The following is a 17,172-nucleotide window of genomic DNA, read 5'->3' on the forward strand; positions in this document are numbered from 1 at the left end:
AAAGGAAAAAAAAAAAAAAACCCCACAACAAAACCCAACCAAACAAAAAAAATCCTGAATAAATTATTTTATTTCAGTGTCGTGATACATTTTCTAACCTATGCTGTGAGGTTACCTTCTAACCTATGCTGACGTTCTTCAGTCAAGATTTGGGTTTAAATAGAGCCGGAGGCAAAATGGAAACTTATTAAATCTTGTGACTAGGAACATAATGCTGTTTATTAGTCTATTTCCACCAAACCTGTATTTCCTGCATAAATGCACTGTGGCTGACCCAGACTTTCCGCCATAAACACCTTATACTACAGCAGCAGTTAAGTATTACATATTTTTCAAAAAGTATTTCAAGGAATGGGTGTGGAACCTAGGGTTTTTAAGGACCAGAGAGGAAAGACTGTTGCACTGCTTTTTTGCGCTGCTTATAATAGAAACCTCTCTTGAGGTCTTCTGAAACAACAATTCAGCAAAAAGCAAATCCTGAAGCCACGGAGTCAGCCTCATAAGCCTTCCCGCCCCCCCCCCCCCCCCCCCCCCCCCCCCCCCCCCCCCCCCCCCCCCCCCCCCCCCCCAAAAAAAAAAAGGCTGCTTTCAATGAATCCATTTTAAGTGTTTCTCAGTGCTCCCGTCCCCAGTTATTCTTCCATAAAAACTTTCCCTCCCAACCCTTTCTCTTCAGAAATTTGGTAACCATAGTTTCTGTGTCCTGCTGAGACTTGATACGTAGAGCTGTATTCTACCTGCTATTAAGCTGCTGATAGCAGTGTTTCTGTTGCAATTTAGGAGCAATGTCAGCTGAAGGCAGAGAATATTGTACACACTATATTTTCCCAGCTGGATACCTCCGTGAACAGAAAGCAAAAAACCTGAATACACATGCACCATACGTTTGGGGGAGGGTAGGAAAGAGGCTGCAAGAAAAAAAGGCTGCAGGTTAGATGTGATGTTGGGTGGTCTAAAGCCAGTAGAAAATGAACATGTGAATGGGAAGATACCTCTAACATTATTAGAAAACACCAGAGGTTCTTAATGCAGTCCTTGTAGTACATGACAAATACAAAGACCCCTCTGTAGACTCCTCAGATGCCTCTTTCCCTTACACTTATAAATTGAATTGTTGCATTTTGAAAACTGTCACATTCATCTGTTTGTTTCTCTGACCCAGGCCTGCAGGTTCTTGTTTAATGTTTATCAGGAAGACGCTTTAATCCTGAATACAGCTTAGCACTTTAGCAGTAATTATACCTGAGGGTCTCTTGGTTTTTGTCTCTCCCCCACCGCCTGTAGAAAGAAAACCAAGTCACTAAGCACAGGAAATACAACCATGCTCTTCAACAACAGTTTACTTACTTCAACGATAGTCACATCACATAGCAATACGTTTGTCTGTAAAAGTATTTTAGCCTTTTCTGGGTAACAAGTATAGTTTTTATGTTTCTTCAGCATGGTGACAGCTGGAGGTAATGGACTTTACAGAAGACGAACTGAAGTCCAATTCAGCAAGGAGTGAATAAGAATTAAAGCAAAATGTTGGTTCTGTTTCCTAAAAACATCATGGGGCCATAACTTTTTCACTACCAGAAAGTACTGAAGTTTACAATAGAAGGTATTCACCAACGATTACCACTCTTCTGAGCACTGCCTCCCTGGAGATCAGAGTTTCATGGTCATGACCTTCCCTCCAGAGAGTGCTGTACCGAACCAAAAGTTTGCAGGCAAATAGTTTAACAAATCCCGTAATTTATGTCTACTTCACATTCCACACTATACAGAAACATTCACCTGTCAGGGAGGAACTACTCCAGATGTAAAAGTCACCAGTAAAGAAGAGGCAGATCATTACAGCAGCAAAATCATTCATTATGGAACACGTGTTGCTCCAACAGCATATGTGCGTTCCCAAAAGTTATCAACTCTTGTCACTAGTAACTAGCTTCCAAATTTGCAATTAATCTTTGTCATTCCTCAAATCACCTCCTCCATTAGAAGCATAGAACTGAAAATAATGAAAATCCCAAACCTACTAAAGTTAAAATGCTCACAGTCAAACTGAGGATAGAGCCAATTACCATTTAAATAACAACATGAAACTCTTTGAAGGAAAGGCCTTTTGATCTTGAAGATTCAAATGCTGAACAGTGCGAATCTCAGTTCTTTAAATTTCCAGGGAAAAAGCTACAAAAAAAGAACTATGACCCAGGCTGTCAGTCATGTGCTTAAATCCCTAGCATTTTTTACTGTTAAATCCAGCTCTCTTGGCGTGTAATTACTGCCAATGTCATCATCAATACCACAGTTAATAAATGCTTAAGTAACTCTTTTCTTGCAGGTCATTCTGGTGTGGAAGTGCAGGGGACACAGACCAAGGGTGAAACATGAGTTGTAGTTTTCATCTTTCCCCCTGTGGAACATTAAGATTTCCAAGTTTTGATCAACTCACATTTAGTTGTTAATACAGGGTTTTTTTCAAATTTGAATGCCTTATTAATTTAAAATACAAAATACTGTACGGTCAAATGGCATTAAAAATCTCATTTGGAGAGAATTACAAACCCTGTGCCTTTGGAGTGGCAAAGGCAAACAATAAAACTGTGCTGAACCGCAGTTCAAATTTCTGTCATTTCTTTAATCCTTTCTCTGGAGAGCTGTGAAGGAATGATGCTTTGAAAAGTGCTTTAGCCTTTGACAGCCTATGGAGTTTGCTGATGTCACACTTCCTAACTGACACAACAGGGTCTGCATGGCACATTGCTACAACATTTGTTTTACAAGTGCACATTTCACAGGAAACCAACGATTAATTTCCCAAAGACTTACAAGCATATATTTCCAAAAAGGGAAAAATAAAACTGTTACATATCCACACAAATCAAAATTTACAGAATCATGGCAGCCAGCCAGCAAACTACTCCAGGTCTGCTTTCCCATCTGCTTGGCCTGTTAACTGAGAGAAAATAAAATCAAATTGCTCCTTCTGCAACTAATTCTCAGAAGAACCCCCTAAAAAACAACTTCCATGACACAATTTTAACAGTGCAGAATGCCTCACAACCATCAGCAAACTTCCTAGCACTGTGCGATGTAGACACAATAGCTCAGAAATGAGTATTGAGACAAGACCACTCCCCTCCTTCCCGGCATTGGAAAGGCACTGTGCCAAGACACTACTGCTGAGGTCACAGAACAGACCTCTCTTGATCTTTCTCACAACTATGCCCTCCAGCAGATAAAGTTGGCCAAATGTTGATGGAGTGGGTGATGCCACCCCCCCCCCCCCCCGTACATCTGCCCCAGCGCTTTGCTCGAGGCTACAGCCCTAGAGGCAGGGAGGGTAGAAACACATGGGGCCAGATACAGTCACCCACCATCACAGCATTAATGTAAATGAAACTAGCACTGGCTTACACAGGTTTGTGAACTTGCTGGCACTGAGAAGCGTGCACAATCCCTGTTGTTGCCTCTGCCTAAATGGGAGGCAACTTACACAGATCAACTGGCTGACAGCTGAGGTCAGTAACGCCTTCAGCTGTTTATCTGCTGCAGCCCTGACAAGTGATTCTCAGTTTATGGTAGTGTAGCATGTCAAAGTCATTACTTCTCCTTTTAATCTATAGATTAAAAACCCGTAGTAAAGACTGGCACAGCTTTTGTATGTCTACTATTGCAATGGTATACAGTAATTAATATATTACAGGTTTCTACTTCACAGATGAAAAAATAATTTGACTACAAGCACTTTCAACAGCTGCCCATAAATCAGCCCACTCTCAAGAGTTCAACTCAAGAGTTATTGTGTCTATTGTGCATCTTAAGGTTCAAAGAAAGATTATTCATGCATTCATTCATAGCCAAGAATGTATCCCAGCAATGAAATTTACCCTTCAAAGCTGACCCAAGTTTAACCACTGGATTGACTAAATAATTTAATTGCTCAATGACATGCTACATCCCTTCTCTGAAGATTGTATTTTTGGTGAACTGAGCTAGGTTTATTCCAGTGGTACGTTAATGGCACATATTCCAAAAGCATAAGCAGCTGCTGACCACAAACATTGCCAAACACGAGTAACAGGAATGCAAACGAATGTCCTGCTGCACAGTTATGTTTTTTAAAGTATTTAAAAATCGCAGGGTACAAAATTACTTTTGTGGAACAAAGAGGAGAAAACAGATGAAAGCAAAGCTGCATTTATGGAGAACCACTAATAACTGAGTAACATTGCCAGTCTGAGACATTAATTCTGTCACCTCCTTTTCAATACCCAACAATTTGTTTTCCTTTCTGCGCAAAAGGGTTTCTGCGACAAGCAATCATGACAAGAACAGTGAATGTTTCTCCTTCACATACTAGGAGCCAGAGGAGTCCTAACGTAACTTCCCGCGTGTTAGGAGAAGCTATCCAGTGCAGCTCATTCAGTCAGCATTCCAGCCCTCCCCCAACTACACTAAGCCAATGAGCTAGACTGAAGATTAAGGAGAAGGGAAACAATTACATTGTGTGTTACTGGCCAAGGATGCAAAGACTAAATCTCTTGAAGCTGAAAACAATTAGCAGCTTTGCCTGCATCAAGCTGTCTGTCCAAATGGAGGTTTCTTTTCAGAAAAGCATTACTAACTGTGCTCCTTGAAGATAATGCTTTGGGGATTCAAAAACATTTTCTCTAAGTTATTTCCTGTCACTTGCTTGTCTGTACCAACAGAACCATTTTGTAACCCAATCACCACCCACTGCCTTGAAGCAAAACCAAGCACAGATTTACCTCCTGCCCGTTATGAGTCACTCTCCCCACCCCACCCCACCCCCCACCCCCCTTATTTTTACTAATTTCATGTGCCGCTTGTGTGGCCAGAATCAAGGAAGAAATGGCATTAGCCTTCTGGTTCATGTTTCGTAAAAATGCACCATCAGTTGGTAAATCTGAACCTCTGCACCAGCTTTAATCTTTATCTGAAGGAGAAACTGCCTTTCAGTTCTTGTGGAAAAACCTCCAGACTGGGTGTCATGAAATAAATGACCGAAACGCTGCACAAGTTCATTCCCAGTGCCAACAGGAAGTTGTCTGCAGGGGAGGTATAATCATTCAAAATCCATTTCGAGGTAAAAAAAAACCTAAGGGATGACTCTCAAATAAGATGTGAAGGTTTGCTGTGGGAAGTTTCCAAAAAGGCCAGACTGGAAGAACAAGCATGTGGTTCAGTGAATGCCTCCGCTCTCCCAGGCTGGGCCAGGGGAAGCTGGAAGGACTGGAGATCTCTCAGCCTTCTACTGCGCTTGTGAGAACAACATCAACGCCTCCTTTGCTCTCCCCACGAGAACTATGAACGCTTTTCCAGCTAAATCTGTTCCTAACAAACCCTGACTAGCTAATTTAATGAGAAACAAACTACTATGTCACTATGTTTCAAAACCAAGATCTCTCACTCCCATCTCAACTAGCCATCCACTCTGGAAGAAAGGGAGCCTAGCTGGGATTTGAAAAAAAACCTGGTGAAGTTGAAAAAACTCAGAAATTGGCTGCTTGTCAAGGAACTAAACTATATTGCTGCTTAAGAGTTACATAGGTCTAACATGCTCAGAAATACCGAATTCTTAAGTTTTTTAAGACTACCAAGGAAAACTTCTTTCCTTTATACAAGAATGGAAAAATTAAAAGCTTTTTCAAGCATGTGCAGACCATGCTGAAATGTCATCCTCTCAGAATTCAACAAAACTGATCTGATCTGCATTAAGTAGCAAACATTAGTAGCTTCCACTGGCCTTAGTTCAGGTTGTATCACCTCTAAATATGGGTCTCTAGCTGGGAATTGCTGCAATCCAGGAACAATTTTTGATTTTTTTTTATTATTATTATTGCTCGGGTTTGTAACCAGTGATACTCCCACTGCAGCTAAATTTAGTCTACCAATACCCAGCAGTTAAAACTGGCTCGGATGCAGACAAACTTGTACTGGCTTCACTGCCACAGGTAGTGGTTTGAACAAAATTGCTCAAGAAGCAAATACTAATTCAGTGCAAAACTTTTTCAGAAACCACAGAACCTACAGTCATAACTTTTGGGACTTTAATACAATTGTAGAGAAAAAACACTAAAAAGCAAGCTTTTTTTTAAAAATCCACAACACGTGTTAGAAGTCATACTCTGCTTAAAGTTGACATCAGCTTATCTTTTCCCTAAGGAAAACAGCTCCTTTACTGAAACCTGAGACTCTGTTTCTAAAATCTTCCAACAAGAGGGGGGTCACATAGCCTCAGGCTTTAAAGGATCCACAAAAGCCAGCTCTAGATGAATGCAAGGTTAAGAAGTTCAGTCACTGTAGGGGAAAGTAAACAGGCAGTAAAACGTAATTACTTGTTTCAACCCACTTAAATGCAGAAGTTTTAAGTGACTGGGGAAAGAAAGACACCTCTAGATTAACTGAAGACCGATCTGGAACTGCCCCGACTTGAAACTGATTCTCCCCCAACACTCGCCCACTCGTCCTCAGTGTTAGGGATAGGCTACAGAATTGTAACCTCCAGTCAACTAACTCCAGTTCCATGTTATTAATGGAGATCTTTATACTGTTGGCTAAGCCCCTAGAGAAAAAGCAAGTAGCCTGATCTGCCTGTTAATGCTCGTACAGAAAAAACAACAAAACACAAACAAACCAAAATCACTTAACTACACTAAAATACCACCTCAAGCAAAGCCCTAGTAAACTTCCCAGCTAAGCTTAACAGCTATTTGGGGGGGGGGGAAGTAGGGGAAAAGAAGGCTTTTCTTAAATATTCTTATTCTGATTAAAACGTTAACAAGGGCTATAAATTCTGCCCTTAAAAATTAATTCTATTGCCTTTTATTTATATAGCTATATCCCCTTAAAAATTCTTTGAGATTTAAAGTGTTATTTTTTGCTGGACATGTAATTTCTGCTTTAGCTGATACTCCTTAAAAAAAAAAAAAAAAAAAGTGAAGTTCTCTAATACTGGCCTTTTGTTTTTTATCCCAGATAGTTTCAGGGGGTTTTCACCTAAATCTCATGGCATTAGGGGATGTAAAATTGTTGAACCTCAATTATGGTTTCCATTGCAATGCTAGTACATCTAGACCTAGTTTTTCAGTCTAAATCAAGAAAGCTATTTCCCCTGAGCTTTTCTTTTTTTATATTCTTTGTCTTCACCCTCAACCTCTACCTTTCCTGTCTCCCTCTTTTAGAGCAAAAGTACAAGCTGTAATCTTTTAGTAACCCTGAAGACCAAAGAACTCTTCACTGTTCAAAATTTCTAAATTGAGGTTTTCCTTCTGCTTTTTGGATTGCCTCTTGTCACCATGAGTTCCAGACTAGTAGCTAGTTACTACCACATCAGTAATATCTGGAAATAATTATGAATATGCCCTCAGGGTGACAAAATATAAGTTTCCACTGACTCTAAAACATCAAAAGCTGGATGTTAGGCCAGCTGCTGATCTTACACAGGCAATTTAGTCCCAATGCCAAAAGCAGCTTTTCACTACATAGCCTGAAATGCAGGGAAAAATAAAATATTTTATTACATTTATATTAATCTGTATTAGTGAAAACATACACTCCAGCAAACAAAAGAACCTCTCATTCACCAGCAATACTTAGGAGTGTAACGAAACTTGAAGACCACAGCTCGTTCCAAGTAGTTAAAACTATGTACAAAATTAAGAGTGACCATGAGAACTTTTGTAAGTAAGTGGTTTAATCCCTGAGCTACACCAGTTAAAGATACCATTGCAGTTGTGCCTTCATTCCTTACTCCAGTGGTATTTATTCAGTAAGAAAACACTTGCATGCATACACACTTTCTTCATTAGCAGTCATCTCTCCCCCCTGCTATCTACAAATCCAAACACCACATGTTTCAAGTATTTTGTACTGGAACGGTCTCACTTCTAAGCAATCTGCTGCTACTGAGATTTTGCTTTTGAGCAGTAAATGCTCAAAACTGTTGATTTTCTTAAAGCAACTCCTTTAGTGTTCATAACCTCACCGCTTGAGCCAGCTCAGTTTCACATTCAAATAGCTCCAAGCAAAAGTTTCCAATCTCAATTATCCTCCTTCCTTTTTCTATGCACCCTCCCTGGCCCCATATGCTTGTTTGTAAAAGGGATAATTTTCTATGTATGTACAAGCAGCACTGGGAGTCTTCCTCTGTAGCAGTCTGGCAATATGCAGCTTTTTATGTAAGCACTGCCTGGAATCTGTTAAGTTTTTATAATTCTCTGTTTTGGGTTATACCAAGACAGTTGCACCAAGTCTTATCATTGAGCTGTAAAATGTGGCAGTTGCCAGGTCCCTTTAGATAAGCCAGCCATTACTACCTGGCTAAGTAAGACACTTTGGATATTTTTGGTCAGTTTTTGCAACCGTACTGTGCCTATGTTCTGCTTAGCATTAGATCTATATATGTGAGACTGAAGCAACAAGGCAAGCTCTAGGCTCACACATCCCCCCATGCAACAGAGACAAGCAGCCTCTCTAAATAAAAGTTGTAGGACTAGCACTAGTTAGACCCTGTGGTGTCTCTACGTTAAGAGGAACACTGACATTTAAATACCAGATTTAATATATAACAGCATCTTTACACAAGTTTCCGAAGTGCTATTCTTCCAGTAGTGATCTGCAGTCTTCAAAACTCTTCTGAAGCAACGGTGTTGGGAAGGAATGGAAGGGGCGATGAACTGGGTTGACTTCTCTGTGACAGTAAGAAAGCCTGGAAATTAGCAGTGGCTCTGTTTTCACCTCTTTTTTCTTCTCACCACCCCCCACCACCCCGTCTGTTACAGATCTCCACTAATCTGTAATGCTTTCCATCACCTAGAAAAACACAGCTTTAAACTTAAATTACTCTTCAAATCAATGACTAATTGAACTTTTTTGGAAAAAAGTACTTTGTAAAAGAATCAGAATTAAACTCAAGGAGGTCAAAATACCTCCCAATCTGACATTATAGCTCTGCCAGCGGGGAACATCCATAACCTATTTTGCGTTTCTCCTTCACTGAGGAGATTTATTCTGACATGATTTATCTACTGTTTGCTGTGAACAAAGAGCCTGCAAAGGTTTGGTTATGGTAGCCCAGGTGATTCATGACAACTCATTAAAGCCACATCAACTCAACCATATACACCTGGTTCATAAGAGCCAATCCCACCTGTTCAAAACCCTTTTTAAGGGGCTTCTGTGGATACACAGGGGTTTGGCTCCAAAACTAATATTTGATTCATTTATTTTAGATGAAGACAGTATCAAATAGACTACAAATACTTGTCTAATTAGGAAATTGAAGGTTGTGTGTGACATTTGACTTATAAGGAGCGGCTGAGGGAACTGGGGGTGTTTAGCCTGGAGAGGAGGCTGAAGGGAGACCTTATCGGTCCCTACAGCTCCCTGACAGGAGGCTGTAGGCAGCTGGGGGTCGGTATCTTCTCCCAAGTAACAAGTGATAGAACAAGAGGAAATGGCTTCAAGTTGTGCCAGGGAAGGTTTAGGCTGGATACTAGGAAAGATTTCTTCACTGAAAGGGTTGTCAAGCATTAGAACAGGCTGCCCAGGGAAGAGGTTGAGTCATCATCCCTGCGGGTATTGAAAAGATGCGTAGATGTGGCACTTAGGTGCATCATTAGTGGTGGACTTGGCCAGCATTAGGTTAAAGGTTGGATTGATGATGTAAAAGGTCTTTTCCAACCTAAATGATTCTGTAATTCAGTCAAAAACAGTTCCCTTTTTGGTTCTCTCAGCATAAACATTTTATGTTATGGCAATAAAACATCAAAATTAAATTACTGCCATTGTGGCTTTGAGCAAGCTGTCCATCTAGCCCACTCTTTGCCTCTAACACAGGCCAGCAACGTTATGTTTCAAACAAACATGCAAGAAACACTGCAGAAGCCAGTTACAGGTCAATGTCAGAATTTATGTCCCTAAACAAGCACATACACTGATAGAGTCAGGCAAACTGTAGATCAAAAAGGCCCCTCAGAACCAACAAACCTAGAGCTAAATCCTTCTCACGGTCTGAATCCTGTAACATCAAACTCTTAAAACTTTTACTCACTCTGTGTACATCCCAAAGTACAATCTCCCAAACTATTGTTGTAAAGTAAGTAGAGCTTTCATAAACCACATACATTTTTATGTAAGCCTGGGAATTCCCATTGTGACACAGAGCCCACTTCTCTTTTGCTACAAGTTTCTACATAACACGTAGTAGGTGTCAGACTCCAAGTATCATTGATAATATGGGACAGTGAACGTCTCCTGAAGAATCACCTATCACCTATAAAGAATCACCTATCTCAGCCTTCTTAAATTTTTTCCCTGATATACTGATATGGTATCACAGACAGTAGAATGAGGAAAAATAAAACATAACAACTCTAAAATATAAACATATGTATAGGCGTTTTTCTGAAGAGATGACATTTTGATACTGGCTTACATTTATACTGGTCAGCAGATGACTCATATGACAGTGGAAAATGTCTGGATTTTACATTTTCTGTTAATGTAGCTAGGCAGAAAATCTATCTTCTCCACAAACCCCTTCTCGGTAATGGACACAACAAAGCCTGATTTGGAGCAGTGGATATCTTTATGCTTCTCTCCTATAAAAACACCCACTGTTTTTCAGTTCTGAACTGAATATGGTCATTAACAATACCAAACCACTGCTTCCTGTACCCACAAGTCAATGGTCTACATTACACAGAAAGGACAGAATATAAATGCACCGGTCTGAAAGCTTACCTGTATTTACAACTGTATCACTTGATTTGATAAAGCATACCACCTTTCTCTCTAAACTTTGCCTGAGCTTAAGACAAGTGTGATTTAATCATGTTTATCCAAATTTCCATAAATTATCATAATGTTCTTTGATAACACAGTGGGGTTTTTTTATAAAATCTCTTAATTCCTGCATTTGTTTACATATTTGGCACGGCTTTCAACATTGGAAGTTTCATTGTTTCATCATGGCTTTGCATTTGTGAAAGTAGGAAAATGTGATTGTTAAACCCACAGAAACTGCTAAGGTGAATCAGAGACAATCAGACTACTTCTCATTATTCTAATTCTATTTCTATAGACACATACACGCCCTTACTTAGACACACATGTACAAACACATACATAACCAAAGACACTTATAACAGACTGTTCTTTTAAAACAGTTTTTGCAAAAATAACCACATAGTAAGGCTGCTGTAGTCAATCCGCTTGCAGATACATGATTAACAGAAGGCTAGTCTGTTATTTAACTTGAAATTTAGAGAAAATATGTAAATATTCAGTGAAAAACAAGAAAAAATACTGAAAAACAGAGGATGTTAGTTAATTCTTACAGTTAAGAAAACATGGCCATGGGAAAAGGAATAGACACCATAAATACAAGAAGAGAAAAGACAAGCAAAACCAAAGAATGCTGTACCTTTAAATGGAAATGAGGCTCCCTAAGAACCCATGAGAATTTAGTGTGACTAAACATAATTGTAAGCAATTGTTCAAAGTGTATAAAACGTTTTACTGTGTGCTGAGGGGAGCTAGTTTTTGTGGATTGCCACCTAGCTCCCTACTTTGCGCAAACTAGAAGAAAAAGATAGAAATGCCTCGTATCTGTGTGTGAATCAGCACAGTGCACCAGGTAACGGACCTGCTTATGGGACAATACAGGGAGGAATCCACATCAGATCTGTGCAACAGGTATGTTTTCAAAACAACATCTATGCATATTTGTTGCAAGCGTGCCAGGGTGGAAAATCCATACACAAGTACCAGCATGCCTCTTTGTCATTGTAGCATTCTCCTTTCTACTGAAAATTTCTGCAAGATAGCATCAGAACTGATACTAGGATAAATCTGGAATACCCTTGAGATGGTCCCATCAGTTTTTTGAGATCCGGCAGATTCCTATTTCTTACACTTGACAACTAGTCTAAAGTTATAAAAATCAAGAAGCCAGCCACAATAAGAGGGCACTTTAAATACAGCTGATTTCCCCATTATTTATTACTGAATAACAACAAGTTGTACCCAAACTGCACAAAGAGACAGAACATCAGCACAGCAATGCAAGAACTCCTGCCACATACAGACAGTTTGTTCTGCACACAAAGGCAGAAAGATGACGGATGGCTGTCTCCTACACAGTTTTCAAGCAAACAGGACATCACCACAACTAGTACTTCCCACATCTAAAGGCAGACTCTGCTACTAGATGCTGAACCAAAAACAGGACATGACCCAGGGCAATGATGTGTGAGAAACTATACAAAAAAGCAAGCTCTAAGCAATTTAGAAAGTTGGTTGGTGGTTTCCCTTTTTTCTGAGTCATTTTTGTGTCCTCCAGGCAGTAAGAAACAATTACTGCTCTCTTCCCCAGAAGATAATTACACGATTTAGCAAGTATCTGATCCTAGATAAACCTTATTTCTCAGTATAGAAATACAGACTTTTAGCAGCTCTTTCCCAGAGTACCAGAAGAACCAACCAACCAACAAAAAGTACACTCCAATAACACTACCAAGCTTCTTTTTGTGAAGGACTTCTACTGTTACCGGATGGTAGTTTCTGGTGTCAAGTAACTATGTCAGCTGCCAACACTCAATTTCATTTGCCCATAACCATTTCCCATCCCACTACTTCAGGACAGCCTTCAATATTCCTCTCTACAGCCATTAACACCACCTTGGACACATTATTAAATCATATTCAAACAAGGTTATTATGCAGATGAAAATGCCTACAGTATACATATTTAGAAATTAAGCACTACACAACTTGCTAGCGCAACTGAGAAATGCCCATGTGATAACCAGCAGTCTCAGTCAATTATATGAGTAACCTGCTATGGTTAGTTACAAAGCCCTGTAATAACTGTGACAGCCTTCAGATGCCAGCTTCCCTCTACACTTCTTAAGATTAAGACACTAGCAAAAACATCTAATTTATTAAATCTGCTGATCAAGTCAACTGAATAGATTGTCATGGAATAAATGAAAAGAGCTGTATTAACAACGCTTTCTTTGATCTGCCACAATTTTGTCTGAAATCCAATGCTGCTTCCCCACCCCCCTCCTTGGAGTGATTATCTTAAAAATATGACTCATAAAACCAAACATCATCCTTTTTCTGACCTTTAAGAAGAAATGCAACAGAACATGACAACTTGTTTAACATTCCTAAAAGAAAACTGGCTATTTCAGACACCCAAAACCTTCAAAACATGAATTCTCAAGTATATGGCTTCTCCTCTACAAAGCATATATTACATTTAATAATAAGTTCTATATAAACCGTCTGATTTAGCCTTCCTCTACTCAGTCTACTATTCTTATAATAACTGTGATCACCACATCCTTTCTTATATTTGCATTCCCACAGCTAGTTGCTGCATTTGGTCCATAGGTCGCATACACCATCGAGTATGCAGACATTCTATAAGCCTATTCTAATCAACTCACAATTCATTTTATACAGCAGCTAAATCAGACACAAAATAATTCAAATCTCAAAACACAAGCCAAGGTCAGAAATTTCCATACCTTAGCTGCTTAGAATTGTCTTAACATTAAAAATCTTTCAAGATATATAGCCAGCTAGATAGGTGTCAGTTTGTACATGTGTTTTTATTAGGTTTTGGAAAGCAGTGAAGGGAGTGAGGAGGAAAGAAACATATGGGCATCATAAAAGAAATTTGTAAATCAGTTGGTCATTATGAACATCAAGATGGTTTTAGATGTCACCAATTACGAAGATTTCAGTGAGAATATTCTGGATTTAAACCAATTTAGGGAAGGTCATGTTCTGGCCTAATTAAAGTCAAAATTGTAACTGAAGAAGATGAGTATCCGGTAATCTTCCTTCTGTTAAAGATAAATAGAAAACCCATCTGCACCCTGTTTTCTGTAATTTGGCAGAAACGGCTTCATGCAAGCTGCTTTCATGAACATGTCAGAAAATTTGAAAACAGCTAAATATATATATATGTATGTGTGCCCCAAATGTCAAAACGTAATTAAAATGCAAAAATGATCATTAGAAACTCATTTTTCATAATAGTGTTGATTGTGAACACCAGGAAAAACAGAGTAAAATTTGTTATTTTCTTCAGTCAGCAGGGTCTGAAACAGTAAAACACAAAAAGCACAGTACAAACCATATAATACGAATCATACCAATTGTGTTCAGTCTCTTAAATCTACATTCTAGCTATATTTCTAGAGTAATTTAGAATCCCATTTTATCTATTACTGTAGTCACTCATAGCTGTAGTGTTGCCAAACAGTATTTGTAAAACTGTGAAAGCAGGCACATTCAAAACTGTTTCACTCAAACATGCCGTCACTGAACTCGGAGTTGTTTCAGAAATTTTTTTAGACAAACTGGGATAAGGTTAAGGGAGTTAATTTCTGTTAACTAACAGGACTTTTAAAACCAATAGAGTGCTGTGAAACTGGTAAATGGAATGTCATTCCTGACCAGAATGCACTTTTTTTAATACTTCATTTCTGGTGCCAAACCTTTAACAAGGCTGGCTTCTTAAATTCAGTGGGGGTCAGAAGTTTAGTTTATTCAGCAAGAATAACACTATTAACAGCTACTGCTCTTTCATGTCAACACAGTTAATGCCCACACATTCCAACTCTGGTTAATACAGGCCAGTCAAGGAAGACTGGAGCTGCTAAGGGCACTCATCTCTGCAGGGATATTTTAGAACAGAATTTATACTGTGCTTTAAAAACAATCTAAAAAGATCAATCTACCTTATGAATCTGCTGTAGACATACACTGAGAGAAAGATGGATGGATGAAAGCATATAAAAGCAAGTAAATCTGACTCTCACTATTGATTTTGAGAGGACAGTGTAGAGCACTTTGGTGAGGTCTTATATATCACTGCAAAGGACCAAATGCCGTTGTGTGTATGTCTGAAGGATGTCAGGATTTATCATAAAGCAATGCACTGCTGTATTCTTTCATTATATCCTTTTGTAAATAGTGTTGTTTTCACTGTTGAGGAAGGTATATCACTAAAAATTAAATAATCCTCAAAACAAACACAATCACAGGAAGGCTCTCAAGCAGCCGTAACTGGAGAAATCCAGTATTATTAAACCAAAAATTGCAGAAGTTTAGTGTACACATGCAGTATTTTTAGCATTAGCAGGAGAAAGCTGGTATTTTAATAATGAGCTTTTGAAAATCAAAATGGAAAAATCTGCGTATCACAGCATAATACTCTTCCTACTTACTTTGTTCTAAATCATAGCAAATCAAGGTTTAGTATTCCCCAAAGCTCTCCAGCACTCCTACTTGGCCAAATGCCTTCAAAGGATATTAAAGAAATCACTCTGGTTTAGATAGCACTTCTTCACCAGATGGAACACTTGTCTTCAAGCAAGAATCCTTTCCTCTTAAAGCATGTTTCAAATAACCAAAATGCAAATAATAATCATATCAAACTGAACTTCTGTAGGGTCTTTGGGGCTTCTATTGTGCTACGGTGGTGGCATTTTTGATGATAGTGTCTGAATTCCAAATTACTAAGCTTTCTAGGTTTTCATCTAAACTATTCATATATCCACTCCCATCACATCTACCCCCCATCATGATGTAAATTTCACAAGCACATTTATGCTACTCTATTAGCTATTTCTTCATATGCTTTTCTCAATATAGCAATATGAAACAATTCTACTGTTAACTGGGGTTACATGGTAGGTCATTTGGAAAATACAGTTGCTTAAATAATAAAAAAACCTGCCATTTGTTTTTAAAAGAAAAAGTCACCAGCTGAATTATAAAGCTGTGACTGCCATTGTACATACTGGTGCACCAACAGACTAGCAGGCACTTAATTAGCACTCAGGCAGATACAGCAAATCTCCTTGACATTAACAAATCTCACAGACAAACCTAATGGAAAAAACAATTTACCTTCTTCAGTTTCATGCCATACAATTCCTTCCAAGTTCACGCTGGTCCCAGGCTCACAGGGTCCAAGGCATTCAGGTTCTGTTACTACTCCAACCTCGCAAGTATTTACACCCACTGAACGAGTCCGTACCAAGAGCTGCTCGACTGGTGCTGCAATATTGGATGAAGATGGGGAAAAGTAGGAAGGCAGAATCTGAGGTGTGATACTGCTGGAAATCGGAGGTGGAGGTGCAGGCACTGTAAACAGGGGATCAACCTGAAAACAACAGATAAACTTACTATAATGGTGCTGTGAGATTAAAAAAAAAAAAAAAGATAAATTACGAGAAAAAAAAAAAAAAAAAGCCCAGTTTGCTGAGACTGCATTTGTGTATGCAGGGATTTGGTGTATCACAGATAATTTCAGTCTTGTAAGTTTAGGTTTTTTGACATGAGCCCACATGCTGCACATGAAAAATTAAGTGCAAAAATATCTAATACGCTAAAGAAGGCAAATTGCTAAGCTTCTACAAGACTATTCCTTGTTGTCACAGACTAATATGAAATAATAATAAATTTAAAAACAAGGATTAAGGCAACTTTTTTCTTGGTGCTGACAGAGACTGGTTTGTGGATGGAAATTAATTTTGCAAACTGGGAACTTAATTTTCTATTTAAAGCAAAACATTTACAAAGACAGTACAGAGACACACAAATGCCATTTTTTCACGTGCATCATAGATAAATTAGGACTTGGAACAATTCTAATACCCACATGGCATCAAATATATTGTCTTGTCATCCAATCACTTAAAATACATTAGGATCACCCACCTAACAGCTTACAGATAACATTCATATCTTTCTGCTCGAAATAACAGATGAGGTCTTTTACAAGAATCTATCCAAGCCATCTAATTTCTCAGGGTTTCCAAAATGCATATTTGGAAGAATACAACTTGCCAGACAATCAGTCTGTACACAGACCAATTCAAACAGAGACAATACCTATATACGAACTGATTAAGTTATCTTCCCCATATGATTTCCAATACACCCAGTAGCAGATTTTCTGTATACAGATTTGGCCTGAGGGTCCTCAGTATTTTCCTGGGGCCATAAGGTCCTTTGTCACACAGAAGATAGCTAAATAAGGATATGAATGAGTAAACACCTAAAATTCATGTTTACTTGGCCTACTGAATCATAATATCACACCAAGAAAGCATTCTTCAATACAGTGATTTT

General features: G+C 38.8%; 1 protein-coding gene across 1 annotated transcript in view; it reads right to left on the reverse strand.

Annotated features, from left to right (window-relative positions):
- The window catches only part of ZNF608 (zinc finger protein 608), an 85,393-nt gene that overhangs the window by 29,994 nt on the left and 38,227 nt on the right, over window positions 1-17,172 (reverse strand). Inside the window, 1 exon segment of the mRNA XM_056325297.1 lies at window positions 15,946-16,201. Coding sequence (XP_056181272.1) covers window positions 15,946-16,201 — 256 coding nt within the window.

The sequence above is a fragment of the Falco biarmicus genome, chromosome Z (assembly GCF_023638135.1).
Source record: "Falco biarmicus isolate bFalBia1 chromosome Z, bFalBia1.pri, whole genome shotgun sequence".
Lineage (NCBI taxonomy): Eukaryota > Metazoa > Chordata > Aves > Falconiformes > Falconidae > Falco > Falco biarmicus.